A 17,970-nucleotide genomic window follows, 5' to 3' on the forward strand; every position below is an offset into this window, starting at 1 on the left:
GAAAGAGAAAGAAAGAAAAACAACGATTTGTTGTTCCACTGATTCATGCCATTATTGGTTGATTCTTGTATGTGCCCTGACCAAAGATCGAACCCACAACCTTGGTGTGCTGGGACGACGCTCTAACCAGCTGAGCTACCCAACCAGAGCTAGAATTCATGTTTCAAATTTGAAACAGATTTTTGTAATTAGGTTTTTTGTGTTGGAGATTTAGATGGGGCTAAATTCACACACCGATGTTTATTGAAGACTTCCAAATTGCATGCAAAATATATCAAGCCTTAAAATAAATTTAATCATCAGTGATTTCTATTGTATGAAATTAGTGGCATTACATCTTCATGCAAATATTATAACTGTCAGATTAATATTAAACCCACTCACCAGCCTACAAGTATCTGGTGAGACTTCCTCAAAGTTCTGACAGCCTTTTCTGTTTTTTATCTTGGGTGCTTGCTGGCTTGTAGTTGCAGAATCCATCTACTATAAAATTAAAACAGATTTTTTTCAGGGGGAGTATAATATTAAAAAATTAATATGACTGTATATTTATCCAGGATTGTCAATAAATAATGCTTAAATTATATTTAAGAGTTGTCTACTGATTATTTTAACTAGTAATATTAAGTGTGCAGGTTTAACATGAACGTGTAAACTATATTCTTTTATCCTAGTTATTAGTTTTCATAATAAAATAGTGTATGTGAATAATTGTATGTACTACACTTATACACATGTATGTACAAACACATGCCTCTTTATTTAAGTGAGAGAGAGACAGAGATACAGAGACAGACAGGAAGGGAGAGATTTGAGAAGCATCAACTCGTAGTTGCAGCACTTTAGTTGTTCATTGGTTGCTTTTTCATACATGCCCAGACCGGGGTCTCCAGCTGAGTCAGTGACCCCTTGCTCAAGCCAATGACCTTGAACTTCCAGCCAGTGATGTTTGGGCTCAAGCCAGAAACCTTAGGGTTTCAAATCTGGGTCCTCAGCATCCCAGGTCAAAGCTCTATCCTGGTCAGGCTATGTTTATCTTTTTAATTTTTACCTCTTTATGTTGGGGTTAAGGAAAATTTTTACACAGCACATGCACTGTTAGAATGAATGGTATAGAAACTTATTTTGGGGCTAAAAGATATCTGGGCTAAATTTCTATAAAACATGTTCTCCAAAGTAAAGCAGAAAATCCATTTATATCTTTTGAAAAGGTAAGATGAAATCAGACTTTTAAAAATATTTTTATGCAAGGATGTTACATCTAAGATACACATGGGAAGAAAACCCTGTACCTGGAAAGTGTTACATATCAACTCATTTTTAAAAGCATTTGTGATTTGCAAGGATAGACCATTGCGCTAGATACTGGTGCATATAATGTGTTCTCTATTCTAGGTGTTCATAGTACATTAAAAAGTGCACAAGTAAGTGTACATCAAGTTTCGATATGAAAAAGTTACAAATGTATTTTAATTGAATCAGAAGTGCCGGTATTGTAGTCTGATGCCCTGAACAGTATCAAAACAGTTGGGGTAGCCTAAGCAGGTTCTAATCTAGGCTTTGTCTCTTATTAATGCATGGCCACAGAAACATTTCGTAACCTTTCTCAGTTTCAGTGTGGTCATGTGGAAATTAGGCTGATTTGAAAATTAAATGATGTAAAATACATGAAATAATTTCTATGTATGTAACAGATATTCGTCTCCTTCTTCATACTGGTGAAATATTTTATTCTTAGTGTTATGTTTTTCCAATGTTTGGTTCATAATACAAGCGTAAGATATCATTGTATGGTGTCAGAGGATGACTGCGGACTGTCTTTGCAGTGGGTGCACTCCTTGCTGCGCATCTGTGCCATCATCAGCGTCATTTCTGTCTGTATGAACACGCCCATGACATTCGAGCACTACCCTCCTCTTCAGTATGTGACCTTTACTCTGGATACTTTATTGATGTTTCTCTACACAGCAGAGATGATAGCAAAAATGCACATCCGGGGCATTGTCAAGGTGAGCCTTTCCATGTTATTGAAGCTAAAAACCAAAACTCATTGAAAATCTAAATCAGTATAATATGAATTTCTGTAAAGCAAAACATCTACTTTATTTACATTGAAGTCTTTTTAAAGTAGGTTTTTATTCCAAATATTGGTAAAAAAAAATATGATGCATAAGAATATTTTATTTGTTTGTTTGTTTAATTTTATTTTTAATGAGAGAAGCAGGGAGAGAGACAGGAACATCAAGCTGTTTCTGTATGTGCCCTGTATGATCCCTATCGAACCTGGGAAACTTCTGAACTTTGAGATGATGCTCCAACCAACTGAGCTATCCAGCCGGGGCTCTGCATAAATTATTTAAAAAGTGAAATAACTCGTGCAAGGCATAAAGTCTTAAAATATCTGGGAAGTAGCTATGTGGCTGGACCATCAGCTTCATGAAGGAAGAGCAGGGTCTATAATGCCACCTATGAGTGTGCTGGCCCCAAATGAGGCACCTGTTAATTTCTGGAATGCTGACTGATGTTATGTGGTAAATGTTATAGACTGATAATATTCAGCATGTTGCCATTAACCTGAAGCATTTTGAAGATAAAAAGGGGTAAAAAGAAAGGACTTGATATAAAAAGGAATGCCAGACCTTATAGAAAAAAAAATATGTGTAGCATGAAATTGCCACCAATGGGAAATCAAAAATAAGTAAATAAAAAAGAAAGAAAAGGAAGGAAATTTCTTTTGTGGAATGTCTCTTCCTCCTGCAATGCTAACCTTCACAGAAGTTAAGTAAGTAGATGACACTGTCTCGTAAGGATTTTACATTGTACAACTGGATGCACGTGATAGAAGAGATGAAGAACAGGAGTGAGGTTGGAAGCTCATCTATAGATACGTTTATTAATCACCCCAGTGGAGCTCTCAAAGAGTTTGATACTTTCTGACTTTCCTCCTTTGCCTTTATGGTCATAGTGGGCTTTAAAGAAATAAATGCAAAAGAGTCCTAAGTACTTCGGACTTTGTATCAGTTTCCTAGTTTTGCAAAAACAAATGACCACAACCCTAGTGACTTAAAGCAATAGAAATAAATGTATTGTCTCACAGTTCTGGAGGCCACAAGTTCAAAACAAGGTGTCAGTAGTTCATGATCTTACTGAAGGTTTTAGGAAAACGCCCTTCCTTGCCTCTTCCTAACTTTTGGTGGCTCTCGGAAGTTCTTGGGACTCCTTAGCTTATCAATGTATCACTCCAGTTCCTGCTCCTGTGCTCACATGGCCTCTTCTCTTTGTGAATCCCTGCGTGTTTTCTCTTCTTCTTTTAAGGACAATAGTCATTGGATTTAGGGCCCACCCTAATCTTTGTGACTTTCTCTCCACTAATTACATCTTCCAAAGACCTTATTTCCAAATAAGGATACATATTGAGTTTCTAAATGGACAGAGGTTTTGAGAGGACACTATTCACCTCACTACACAATCAGTTTTAGTTAGCCATTTGATTAGCCAGCTGCTTGTAATTTTAAGTTGCTTTGAAAATGGTTTTCTGAAGTTTATTGGGTGATTCCAGAAAGTTAGTGTAATAATACAAAAGAAGAAATTAAATTCAGTATAGGAATTTAACTTGAAAGGAACCATCAAAGTCACCACAATCCTGGTACAATTACCAAGAAACCAGTAAACTCAAGAGATTTCCCAAGAGGCAGTCACGAGTGCAGTAAACGTGGGCCCCAGGTGGTGCAGTATGGCCATGAGATGTGATACCTAACCTGCTGCGAAAAGTGTTGATTCCTGGGAACGGTGGACACCCACACGCCTCAACCAATGAATTGCAGCATGATTCTAAAATTGTGTCTTCCACAAGTGGTAGGCCAGTTTTTCTAAACCTTAGGTTTAGTTACATCTAGGTTTCAAAAATTGGTAGCTAAACCAGGTCACCTGGGGGGGGGGGGCAGGTTGGTCTTGTGAGAGTGTTAGAGGTCTCTCTTAAGCAACGATAACTTTATTCTCCAGCATAACCTAGCTTCATGTTGAATTCTTTGATTCCCCAGAGGACCTTGGATCGCCCTGGCACTTGTGTATGTTGGTCATTCAGTCAGTGGCAGTCTCCGAAAGCTCTGAGTGGAGCTCTTTGGGATGGAAAATACCATGTGTTGACTTTTATGAGATTCCAACTTGAATGAACAAAAGCATGATATTTTCCTGGAATAAAAGTTTTGTTTCTTAAGTTATTTAATAAATTAAGGCTTGGATTTCATATTATGAAAATGACAGTAGGCACAGATCTAATTGTCATAGTGATAAAAAGAGCAGAGGCGGACTTGATACATAAATTATATATTCATTCTAAATGAACAGAACACTGAATGAGCAGTGGTTTTAATTGTTCAAATATCAGAAGCCAAAGCAATCACTAAAAAAGAAAAAAACTTGATTTATGACCAGTTATTTTCAAAATGCTGTGGATGAGCCATGTTTAGGATTTTCTGACTTTCGTCAACATTTGGATGAGTTATTTACTAAAGTTAAATTTTGTTTTATTTTTAATCTGTAAGAATTGAAAATTAGCGTTAGATATGATTTTTCTGTTTTTTATTTTAGCATGATTGGATTAAATGTAAACAGTGCCAACTTTAATAGGATGGCATTGCTAACATCTGCACAGTAATCAGATACAGCTTCATATCTCATTAAAACTGGTATTCAATGGTTCAATGAGATTTTGGTTTAATAGGGTTAAGTATGAGGTCCTGAACGAGCTTATAATGTATCATGTCACCGAATTTTCATCATCGTTGCCTTCCAAAAAATGTCACAACTTTATTGATATCATTATTATACCATGAACTTCTGTTAACATGCCTGTTAACGCAGATGAAAGAGTACATTTGACTTGAGATTACATGTTTATATTTAAAAGTTAAATCAGTGTTTTTCAGTTGCCAGTCTGTGCAGCGGCGTAGCGAACATAAGTGGCGCCCGGGGCACGGCACTTTATTGGCGCCCCCCTCCCCTTCTACTACGCTTTTCTTGTTTGTCTTGAAGACCATTTGGTGCCCCTCTGCTAGGGGCGCCCAGGGCATGATAGACCCCCCCCTTCCCCACCCCCCTTGCTACACTACTGAGTCTGTGGACCGGTGCCGATCCAGCAGAAATTTCGTGCAGACCGTCAATGGTCCACTAGCGGTTGAAAACCATTTCCCAGAAATGCGACTGCTGGATCATAGTTTTATTTTTAATTTTTAGGAAGCTCCATACTGTTTTCCACAGTGGCTGTACCAAATTACATTCCCACCAGCAATGCCCAAGGATTCCCTTTTCTCCACATCCTTACCATCCTTTATTATCTTTTGTTTAACAGGTGTGAGGTGCTATCTCATTTTGTTTTTTATTTTACTTGCCTGATGATTAGTGAAGTTGAGAATATACTTTTCATATACTTGTTGGCCATTTGTGTGTCTTTTTTTTGAGAAATATATTCAAGTCTTTTAAAAATTGAGAAATTGATTATTTTAATATTGAGTTATATATGTATATCAAATTATCAAGTTGTGTACCTTAAGTATATATAATTTTAATTGTCAATTATACAATGAAGCTGAGGAAAAAACTTAAACTTTTAGTCAGACATAGTTTTAGCAAAAACAAACCATCTTTTATAGCCAATTTAAATGTTATTGGCTTTGTATCTTTGTATTTGTAAATTCATTTTGCTTTTACAATTGCATTAGAAATATGTACATGTGTAGCTATTTCAGTTATAATGAAATAAAATACATATCCCACATAAAGGCTGTTTGATCATTTTTTAGTGCACTTCATGTTACTCAGATTGAGTTTCTATGCTTTTTCAATTAATCTTAGTCTAAAATGTTTTAAACCTTTATTTAACACCTGTCTGCTAAAAAACATTTTTGAGACATTTCTGTGCTTTCTACCTTCATACATTTGCCAGCAGCACTGAAGTTTTCACCTCTCACTCAATTTTTTAAACTCTTTATTCAAAATAATTTTCAAATAAGTGCTGTGTATTTTTACTTAGACAACTTATGATTTTTTCACACATAAAGAAGAATTATGCATATTCTATTTTAAGCATCAGGTTTTTCTCAATGTGATTCACATTGTTTGAAACAGAACTGTGTATTTTATCTGTTCAGTTACTAAATGTTTAATATACAGAGGTAGGCAAAAACAAGTTTACAGTTGTTCATATGGAAAAAAAATAATAAATAATACAGAATAAACTTTGGTTTATGTATTCACAACTGTAAACCTACTTTTGCCCACACCTGTACACTGATTTACAATTTTTTAAAAAAATTTCTGTGAGAGGAGGAAAGGCAGAGAGACAGACTCCCACATGTGCCCCTACCGAGATCCACTTGGCAAGCCCACTAGGGGCCAGTGCTCTGCCCATCTGGCATGTTGCTCTGTTGCTCCGCAACCGAGCCATTTTTTTTAGTGTCTTAGGTGGAGGCTATGGAGCCATCCTCAGCACCCGAGGCCAACTCGCTCCAATCAAGCCAAGGCTGCTGGGGCGGGGGAGGGAGGTGTGGAGAAGCAAATGGTTACTTCTCCTGTGTGCCCAGTATATTCACACGCCAGGCCGACATTCTACCCCTGAGCTAACATCCAGGGCCACAATTAAGTATTTCTAAGGAACAGTCAGATTTAGTTCTTAATAACTAACTTGGGTTATGGCATTTGTCTTCTGTGTAGAAAAGTATGTGTGAGTCGATGTACACATATGTCAGAGATTTTTTTTTTTTTGGAAGAATGTTTTTTCCCATGCATAAAGCTGTAATAAATATTTATAGAAGCAAACCAGTGTATTATTGCCCAACCAGCATGCACAACTCTTCAAAATTATAACTAGCTCGGTTTAGCAATGTTATGGTACATGTAAAATTTATACTCAATGTTTAAGGTAATGTGCTCTAATAATATCTAGTTTATAAAATTATCTGCAACAGACCAAACCCACAAGCTTTATTTTTCAAAACAAAAGTACTGAAGTTATAGCTTTCTAGTATTGCCCACTAATTTTATTGACCTAGTTGTTTGCCATATATATTAAACTATAAATTTGAATTTTAGACAGTAAAAATGTAATATATTTAGGATATAAATATAATAATATAAGAGAGAGTTATATTCTAAAACCCAACTACAATTTCCAATCATTCAATAAACACTGCTCGAGCACTTAGATGATCTCGTAACTGCCTGCCCCAGGGGAAGAGACAAAACAAAGCCGAACCCCTGTCTTCAGAGAGTGCGTGGTCCACTCTGTGGAACTGGCTTGCCAAGCGCATATGGGCATTTCTATTTTCTACATCCAACCTATTCCTGAAAGTATGTTGGATAGTATATTTTCAGAAAACAGGAACCTGTATTCCATTATTTTAAATGGGAAAATGAATGTATTACAGAAACCCCAACCAGTATCTCCAAATATCACTAAATTCCTCACTAACATAGATAGATGCCTCTCCACCTGCATAGCGCTGTATAATAAGCAGCACTTAAACACTCATGGTTCAGTTATTTGTATTTATTGAATTCAGTGGTAGATATTTTGTATACACTCTCCCTAAACAGCTACATATGCTCTTATATAAATAAGAGAAGTAAGTACTGTCTACCATATTTTATTGAATCTACGAGGTTGTTAATTGTAAGATGAGGCATCACTTTACAGGTCCTCAAGAAAGAAAAAAATGTTGTTAATTACACTTTGATTGTAGGATGTAAGATTGTAACTGATGCATCTATTATAATATTCATTTTAAAATTTAGAAATGTTACATTGTGTTTGGGAGAGGGGAGAGCATGTCTTAAAATTGATGAAATATGAGCAAACTGACTGGGGTGGATAGGTTTAAATCTTGGGTCTCATGAAAGGTTATATATCAAGGGGAAAGTAGGGAAGAGGAGAGCAGTGATGCACTTAACACCTGTGCACTGTTAAGTAGACAAACAGTGCCAGCCCAGAAGAGCAACAGAGCTTTACCTAACATTTTGCACACTAAACCTTCTTCCAGAATTTGTGAACAACTTCGATGTTTCCACTGGCGCATGTGCAGATTCATTATAGTGGATCTAGCCATGTAGTGATTTGAGGGAAAATATTTTTGCAAATAGAAATAGTGATTATCTGTATAATGAGAAGTCAGATAATGAGAGATAAACCTTTATTGTTTTGTGAAAATGCTATAATGGTGGGGAAAAGGGATGTGGAGAGGAAGCATAAAAAATGAAAAACCCTGTTTGGGGATGTTATAAAAGTCTTGAAAGAGGAATATGAATGTCTCGAAGGAGGAATAGCTGGTCTATGACACAGGCAATGTGGCACGAAAGTAAAGGATCTCACAGTGAGAGAAAAGGCGCGGAACAGCAGACCCCTGAGTAGTCAGGGATGGCAGATGGGAGGTACACGTGGAGGAGGAGAGGGTCCTGTGAAGGCAGGCCCGGCTGCACCACGGACAGACTTGCACGCCCTGCTAAGAGCCTAGATTTCATTCTGTGGTTGGTAAACATGCATGGGGGATTCAAATCCAAGAGTGACAAGATCTGATTTGTATTTGAAAAGTTCACTGTGGAGGCAACATGTTGGATGCACTACAGCAGTGGTTCTCAACCTGTGGGTCGCGACCCCAGCTGGGGTCGAACGACCAAAACACAGGGGTTTCCGATGGCTTTAGGCGACCCCTGTGTTTTGGTCGTTCGACCCCCGCCGGGGACGCGACCCACAGGTTGAGAACCGCTGCACTACAGGGAAGAAAAGTTGAAACAGAGAGCTCTTCTGTCAAAAAAATATCTTTAAAAATTTTTGTTAGAGGAATGTATTTATTTTAAAGATTTCACATATTTTATAATCTTTTCCAAGCTTGAAGCTCCCTTCCAGTTAATTCTCACTCTCAAATAATTTGTTTCTAATTGACTCCCCCACTAATTCCTGCTCTGAGAACCATTCTAGCTCCCCAGATCTCTTAGAAAGGCAAAGATAAACCAATAAGGAGATATATGTTTGTGATGTTGCAGAGCATCCAGCGTATTTCAGACTTTGAATTCTTCAGACAATTCTCACTTGTTTATTTTCCATCTGGCAAGAGACCTTGGTAAAAGCAACATACATCTTCAGAGCACTGCTGAAGTCATAAATAATAATGCTTAGACACAGTGGCAGATGGACCCTGGGAACTCAGAACCATAAATCATGTGCTCATGAAACTATAGCAGTGTATATTATTTTGTAGATTGTAAACTATATCCCTATAAATGTCTTCAGGTAAATGTCTTTGTTTCTCTGCTTGTTAAATACTTGCATGGCAATATAAGTTGCTTTCTGACATGTATAATTGGCAGCTTCTCAGTGTTTGCCTTTATAAAAATTAACAGGCAGCTCTTGAATAACTCAATTCCCCAGCCACGAACATGGTAATTTTTTCCCCATAGCTCAAGCACTCTCTGCCCTCTACTTCCTGTTGATACAATAAACAAATTAAAACCTTTCTTTCATATTTGAAGTGTTAAAATTTTTTGAATATCACTGGGCATTCATATGTGTTACTCTGTGTACTTTGTAAGCAGGTCAAAGAGACAGTTTATTATTTGAAAATCTTATAACTCAAGTATTAACACCATAGGAGTTAAAAGGATCTGGACATAATTATAAATTGAAGAATAGCAAACTTTAACCAGTTACGTTTAAGAGTGCTTAACCATGCAAGTTGAAAAAGAGGCAATTCTATGCATTCTAACGGCAGAGTAGATTCACTATTAAAAAATGAAAATATTATGTCTTACCTTTTCTTTTTTTACATGCATAGTCCCAATTAAAGACAAAGTAAATATATGTTTCTTTGAAAATGAGGACAAATTGCTTCTTTCTCATTTTTCATTTAGCTTCAAGTAAACTTCTGGTTAATTTCCCACTAATGATGGTTGATCCGCAGGTCTCAAGGCCTCCTCACAGACCATTGTGTACTAGTGGTTCTTTAGAAAGATGGTGGAGGACCAAGCTTCCTATTGAGTAGAATGGCCTTTGTTTCCTTAAGTCGTAGCATTTGTATGGCTAGGAGAAGAAGTAGTGATGTTTTCCCTATGCATACATTTAAAATTTTATATGCAAACTTCTATAGTTACTAGTATTTTATAAATTATTTTCCTCATCTATACAGCCGTTTAAAATACCAAAGGTATTCTTTTTGAAAGTCTGTTTAATTATAACATAAAAATTGTGGGTAGCTTTTATTAAATTAACACATGACTATTCCCTCCACAGATTTTTTAAAAAAAAATTATTCCTTTGCCTGATAACACCATGTGAAATTTATTTTTAGGGTGATAGTTCCTACGTGAAAGATCGCTGGTGTGTTTTTGATGGATTTATGGTCTTTTGCCTTTGGGTTTCATTGGTGTTGCAGGTAATTAAAATTTTATAATTATAAGTGGTTATTTCCCAAAATTATTAGATCTAACTATTGAAGATCTAACTAGATATATTAAAGAATATATGTCAAATGTCATTGTGAACTTTTCTACAACATTGTTATTTTAGATGTTTATTAGTAAAAAAGCCTAACATTTTAATCATGGTCAATCACATTTGTGAATAATTTCTTGATCAGAAATGAAACTTAGTACTATGGAAAATTGTTTTTTATTGAACAAATTAAGTCTTTGAAACAAAGGAAAGAACATGGGGTGAGATACCAGTATTTGTGAAATAAAAATATTGAATTTAAAAATTAAAATTTTAGTCTTTAATGTGACGGAATCTTCACAAAAAGTTAAAAATAAATAGAGATACTTTGGGGTGCATATTGAGCTACATAAAATACTATATTGCACATGGGAAATGCCTTACTGTGAGAAATGGGGATCATATATTAAAAAAGGTCTAAAGGAGGAATTTTGTTGGAAAATGATAGAATTCAAAGTTAAGGGGGCAGGATGCACTTCCTAATGCTGTCTATATATGCCAAGACTATAGACTAGGCTAAGAGAACGTCTAAACTTGTTTATTCGTCTTTAAATCCACAGGTATTTGAAATTGCTGATATTGTTGATCAGATGTCACCTTGGGGCATGTTGCGGATCCCAAGGCCACTGATTATGATCAGGGCATTTCGAATTTATTTCCGATTTGAACTCCCCAGGACCAGAATTACAAATATTTTAAAGTAAGCACTGCTTTTACATAAGTTGAAGGGGGAAAGTTTATGCCCTTTTTTTTTTCAGTTTTACCTATTTTACTTATTTTTTTTCTCCCTAGGCGATCAGGAGAACAAATATGGAGTGTTTCAATTTTCCTACTTTTCTTTCTGCTTCTTTATGGAATTTTAGGAGTTCAGATGTTTGGAACATTTACCTATCACTGTGTAGTGAATGACACGAAGCCAGGGTAAGTTGAATGACTAGCTGCATTTTAAAAATATGTTGAATTGAATTGGAGTGACACTGGTTAAGTAAGTGATTAACAAGGATGTTTTTGCAATTCTTGTGTGAAAAAATCTCTGTATCTAATTTTTTTTAAAGTTTTTGTGTACTCTCTGTTCTATATTCTCTGCTTCCTCAGAATTGTTTTGTCCAGTTTCTTAAGACAAGTATTTAAGACAATCCAGACTGAAAAATGTCACCCCCTGGGAAAGTAGATTCAGCGAATTAAAGTGTACATTTAGAAATTTTCCTCAGTTTGGCGTAAGGAAGAGTGCGTTAACATAATCCCGTCAGAGTAAAATAAGATGGGAATGGAAAATGGTGTAACTGTTTTGAAAGACAATTGGGCAGTTTCTTGAAAGCTCAACAGACACCTACCATATATCCCATACATTCCATTCCAGGCATTAAATAAAGAGAAATTAAAACATAAACCTATACAAAGATTTACACATAGCAACTTTATGTGTAGTAGCCCCAAACTGACGACAACCCAAAGTTTCATCATCCGGTATAGGAATAAACAAGTTTTGGTACATCCATATAATGAGTACTGTTTAGCACTAAGTAGTATGAAATATTGTTACAAACATCTTGGATGAACCTCTACATAATTATGCTGAGTGAATGAAGCCAGATGGAAAAGATGACATATTCTGTGATTCATTTATATAAAATTTTAGAAAATTCAAGATTGTCTATAATTATAGGAAGGAAATTAGTGGTTGCCTGGGGATAAGGGTTGGGATAGGAAAAGGGATTACCAAGGAGCACAAGAACACCTTTGGCGTTGATCAGCATGTTCATTATCTTGATGGTTCTGTACATATGTCAAAATTTATCAAACTATACATTTTAATACAGGGTGGGAGAAAAGTAGGTTTAAGTTGTTCCTATGGAAAATGATCCAATAATTAATAAATAATAATATAAGAATAACTCATGTATTCACAACTGTAAACCTACTTTTGTATATGCTGTATGTACAGTTCATTGTATGCTAAGTATACCTTAGGATAGCTCACTAAAACTGTCTGAAAATGTTTTAGTGTGAAGTAGAGATGGGATTTTCTCCATATGGTTAAGTCAGTTGTCTTACCTCTGTTTATTGTGTGCTATTACCCGCTGAATTTGATGCTGCCTTTCTCATTTATGAATTCCCTGTTCATATTTGGGTCTGTACCTATAGTTGCTATTTTGCTTGACTGATCTATCTCTTCACTAATATCACTCTCCGAATTCATCTAAATTACAACCTGGCTTAATGCATGGTGTCACATTTCCAGTTCCCAGCCTTACACAGGCTCAGAGTCCTGTCTTCTGCCTCATGTGCCATTAAAACCCGAGCTCCCGGACACTGGGTAATTAGCTCTCATTCATGATTATACCATTTAGCCAACTAATGTACTTCCCTCCCTCCAGTTTTTAGTTCCCTCTCATGTTTTGACATTTTGCAATGTGTTTTTATTTCCTGTGAGCCTAGAAAAATTTAAATGTTAGCATTTATTCAGCAACTCTAGTTCTCTGTAGTGGAAGGAGTAGAATTTAATGTAGCCCATCTTGCCAGACTAGCATGCTGACACCCATAGCAATTCTTCCCCCTATTTTCCTCACTACACTGTGAGGTCCTGAGTACACATAACGGCAGAATGGAGAATATTCATTTTCTTATTGCCAGTACTTAGTATCCTAACACAGAGTAAGTACTTGGTAGCTATTTACTGAAGGTATGGTTGATGATATATTACATTTAGACAAATGATATTATGACACATTGATAAAGAAAAGGAAAATTTAGGCCTGACCTGTGGTGGCGCAGTGGGATAAAGCGTCGACCTGGAACACTGAGGTCGCTGGTTCGAAACCTTGGGCTTGCCTGGTCAAGGCACATATGGGAGTTGATGCTTCCTGCTCCTCCCCCTTCTCTCTCTCTCTGTCTCTCTCTCTCACTCCTCTCTCTCTCTCTAAAAAAATCAATAAATAAAATATTAAAAAAAAAGAAAAGGAAAATTTATAGAATAGAGAAAGAAAAGCAACTCACTAAAGGGACAAAGGAGAAATAGTTAAAATTAGAGTAAAGCAATAGATTGGTACAAACACAGGGTAGGAAAGTTGAAGGAGGTGGTAAGGGAGTTGACTGTGTAACTGACAGAAGAGACAAATGCATGAACAAAACCTGTAGGCAGGTTTTGTTTTGTTTTTTAAGTATATGTAGGCTGTAGAATATGTCTAGATTGTTCCACGAATGACTATGAGGATGGAAGAAGATGTTGTGTGGGCAGGAGACAATAGCCATAGAGATGAAGAACAGAAAGAACCTCTGGATGAGAGAGCAACTGTTCTATAGCAGCAGTGAGTGCAGGAGGCCGATTTAAAGTTTCCGTTTCATTGAAAACCACGTCAGAATGGGAGAATTCTAAAACGTACTTGACACAGAAGATCTGGTATCCTGCTGGCAAGCTCCACTTTGACACATAAAATATAACACAAACTGGGAAGACACACATGAGTACCTTCTGAACTCACAGAACTCAAACCACTTTAGTTAAGCGCTCTTCACCAGCTCCAGGCTACACTCAGTATGTACAGAGAAATAAATGTCTTTGAAAAAAATATTAAAAGACCTTCTGTATTCTGAATATTAGTTCCAGTTCATTACTTTATCCTAAAAATGGAGTTCACTTTGAAAAATTTCATAAGTGTGGCAGAATTTTCAGTTACTGGAAACATAGCAGTTATGAGGAAATATCTGAATTTTCTTTCTTCCTCTTATTTGTAAAATAAGCCGAATAGCATATTTTACATGCTGTATAATACATATATAATATATATATATATTGCCTTCTCCTTATGTGATTCATAATTTACTGTTTAAGGAGAATAGGCTTAATTATCCACATTAACAATGTTGCTCATAAAAAAATTTTTCATAAATTTGATGATTTATTTCAAGGATCAGTCATTTATACCATTTTTCTTTTAATCTTCAGTTCAGTAGTAACTGAGTTTTGAAGCCCCACTCATAACCAGAAACATTGTTGATATAATTTTACCATTATTTCCAGTTCAGACATTCATTTACCTTTTTTAAAAAGACTCAAAAAACATATAAAGTCAAAATGAAACGCATAAAACTCCAAATTAGAATTGTTTTCAACTTTTTTGTGTCCTTTTGTTGCTTCTTAACTAGAAATTTCTCATAAACATGTCTGAGTCAAATGTTAAGCTACAGTATGATGGCTCTGCGTCCAGCAATCAGTGGTGCCTGTGGTGAAATGACCTCATTTCTTTTAATTGTTGTCCTTCAACAAGTTTTCCAATTTCTGCTTAATTGAGTTGCATGCACTATACTCAAATATTGGGAGAGTTTTCAGACAGAGAGGTGTCTGTTCAGAAACCTGTATATCCTGGAATTGATTATGTGTAATCTGTGAGGCAAACAGGATGACTAAAGATACAACTGAATACACGCAGTTGTGCTTTTATCTGGAACTGATTTCTTTTAAAATGGATAAAAGGCAACCTTAGCTATGTCCTCAGCAGCATTACTAGGACAGCTTTAAATTCTTCTCCAATATGAATGGTGACCTAAGGCAATTATGAAACAAGTAACGATATTTGACTAAGCAAAGCAGTTCATAAGCTAAAGAAAGTCGGGAAGAGCAATGACCTGTGGCAGAAACAGGTGTGCAAAAGGCCAAATGTGATGGCAGAAATCTCCCTCAAGCTCAAAGAGGAAAGTATAAAAGTGAGCTGGTAGGTGAAACAGAAAAGATGAAGACTTACCTGACACCTTGTTATTACCCCTTAGAAAGGAGAGAAATTTATTTGTAGCTGAGTAACAAATAATGAAATCTTGTTCCCTAGAGTGAGACAATGAGCAAAACTTTAAGGTAAATAAACGTTCCCTATATAAAAATAAATATAGTATACTTTAATACTTCCCTTGTAGAATAGTATATATAAAATTTTAGTGTACAGAGGGTAGGATTCAACCCAAAGTTCAGGTACATATTTGTGATGAATGGATCATTAGCTTTAAGACCCAGAGGGACCTGACCTGTGGTGGCGCAGTGGATAAAGCGTCGACCTGGAAATGCTGAGGTCGCCGGTTCGAAACCCTGGGCTTGCCTGGTCAAGGCACATATGGGAGTTGATGCTTCCAGCTCCTCCCTCCCTTCTCTCTCTCTGTCTCTCCTCTCTCTCTCTCTCTCTCTCTCTCTCTCCCTCTCCTCTCTAAAATGAATAAATAAATTTAAAAAAAATTAAAAAAAAAAAAAGACCCAGAGGTTTGGGACCACACATCACAGATGTCCAGACAGTCCTGGTGTATCTCTCTTGTCTCAGAGTAATTACTGATAGTTTTCTTTTTCATCTCAGGTCAGTCTCAGTACAGACTAAACATCCTATGATCAACCTGCTCAGGGGTGGCTTAAATGGCTTATTGTTATTTTATAAAATCATTAAGACTAAGACTAGAGACAATATAAAGTTGGATTTGGGGCAGATTTTTTTGTTTTTTTTTTATTTATTTCTGGTCCAAATAAAATTTAAGTTTATTATTTAGGATAATTGGAAAAAATAATGGGGTTCATTTTTAATGGAAAGGTCAGAAGAATTAAAAATAGAAGCAGTGGAACTTAGAATATTAAATTTTAATTAATGGACATTATTAAGAAAGAATTTTTTAGACTATGTAAAGTCGCAAATGACTCAAATCCACACAGAGTTATGTGAAATCTTGATTTATATTTAAACTTCCTTTGAAAGGATGAAGAGCAACTGCTGCATTTAACGTCCAGGATTCATGCAGATAAGTCTGCCAAGTGGGTGACAGAACAAGTTTGGATAAATGCATATTGAAAACATTTTCTTTAAAATATTTAAGTAAGAAATGAAAATAATAGTACATGTAGAGTTCTAACTAAATTAGTAGCAACATTTGTGGAGAACCTATTAAATCTCAGATATTTTGCTTACATAACTGATTTTTAGAACAATCTGAAAGGAATTATTTCCCCTATTTTTCATATGAGGACACAATCCCAAAGAAGTTAAATAATACTGCATGTCCATGTGATAAGTGAGAGAGCCAGGATTTGAACTCCAGTCTAATTTCTGAATTCATGTTTGTTCCTCCATCTTAACAATTTCTGCAATATTTTAATTCCAAATTTATAAACCTATAGACCTATAAAGCTCAACATACATATATATAAATTTTTTATAATATGTGTCATAGAGAAAATTAATGTCCACATTACATCCGATTTCTACCCTGTGTAGATGTGATATTCAAATCTCATCTGAATCTATAAAATAGTGAAATGTAATAATATTTATATTATTACGATATCTCTTTTAAAGTTATTGTGCACATCCATTTCAAAAATGTGGATTACCTGAGTCACCGGTTAAATCAAAGTTTTAATATGATAATTTAAAAAAATTAAACATAAGAAAACATTTCAGAATAATCTAAATTCTCATATGAAAATTAACACCAGCATGATTTCCATCAAAATGACGAAATCATTTTCTAGTCTTCAGTATGATAAAAGTAAACCCTACAGTTTGAAAGAGTCTGATCATGATTTTTTGATTAATTACAAATAGCATTTCTTTTGATCTTATGTTTACATCTGCCAAAGAAAGATAACATAATAAAAAAGATTTTAAGTCTTTTGTTTATTATAAGTGGTAAATACCTTTATTGAACAATTGATATTGGTTATTTTATTACTTAATATTCATAAAAACCTAATAAGTTATGTTCTTTTTTTACACTCTGGTCTTACAGCCAAGATAATTGAAGCTCATCAGATTAAATTAGATGTCTGAGATTAAACAGTTTATAGATGGCAGAAGCAGACTTTAAGCTCAGTTCTTTATGATACCAGTTCCTAGGCTTTTAAATATTAATTGTAATTTGGTCAAAATATATAAAATGATCTTCAACACAGGTAACCAAAGTATTTGAATAAAATCTTTACAAGGAGTACATGCTTAGGAGACAAGCTCTAATTGGGGAGTATGAGTAAGTGGTTAAGGTTGCTTATTTTAGGACTGAATTCTGAAATGATGTATTGGAACTTCTGAACGTACTATGTGAATGTGAGGCGGGGCCAGTGCAGCCCCGTTCAGTAGTGTTCACTGCAGTTGTCCCTGTAGAAATATGGAGTAGCATTTTGATATTTCAGGTTCAATCAGACCAGCCTGCTCCCCCATTGCCCTGGCCCCTTCGTAGAAGCCACAGTGACATTCAGTGACCAGAGTAGCGCTAGCAGCACATTTTGGAAATTCACTCCTAGGATCAGATTTCTCTGATAGAGAAACTCACCTGGGGAACTTGGTAAATATGTGGCCACTAAGCCCCATCTGTGGATTCCTATTTCTAGGGCTGAGTTTGTCAGAGTCTGAACTGGTTAGTAATCAGTGATTTAAAACCTTAGTTTTACATTAAAATTCCCAAAGATAGGCCATATAGTAGGACACAAAATTTGCATGGCTTTTAAAAAGATAAGTATTGAAGTT

General features: G+C 35.7%; 1 protein-coding gene across 3 annotated transcripts in view; it reads left to right on the top strand.

Moving 5' to 3' along the window:
* Positions 1-17,970, top strand: part of NALCN (sodium leak channel, non-selective) — a 318,920-nt gene that overhangs the window by 19,812 nt on the left and 281,138 nt on the right. For all 3 annotated transcript variants that reach the window (XM_066380606.1, XM_066380605.1, XM_066380604.1), the window contains exons 3-6: positions 1,827-2,009; positions 10,338-10,421; positions 11,041-11,180; positions 11,273-11,401. In XM_066380606.1, coding sequence (XP_066236703.1) covers positions 1,827-2,009; positions 10,338-10,421; positions 11,041-11,180; positions 11,273-11,401 — 536 coding nt within the window. The remainder of the gene's footprint in view (positions 1-1,826; positions 2,010-10,337; positions 10,422-11,040; positions 11,181-11,272; positions 11,402-17,970) is intronic.

This window comes from Saccopteryx leptura, chromosome 4 (genome assembly GCF_036850995.1).
Source record: "Saccopteryx leptura isolate mSacLep1 chromosome 4, mSacLep1_pri_phased_curated, whole genome shotgun sequence".
Classification (NCBI taxonomy): domain Eukaryota; kingdom Metazoa; phylum Chordata; class Mammalia; order Chiroptera; family Emballonuridae; genus Saccopteryx; species Saccopteryx leptura.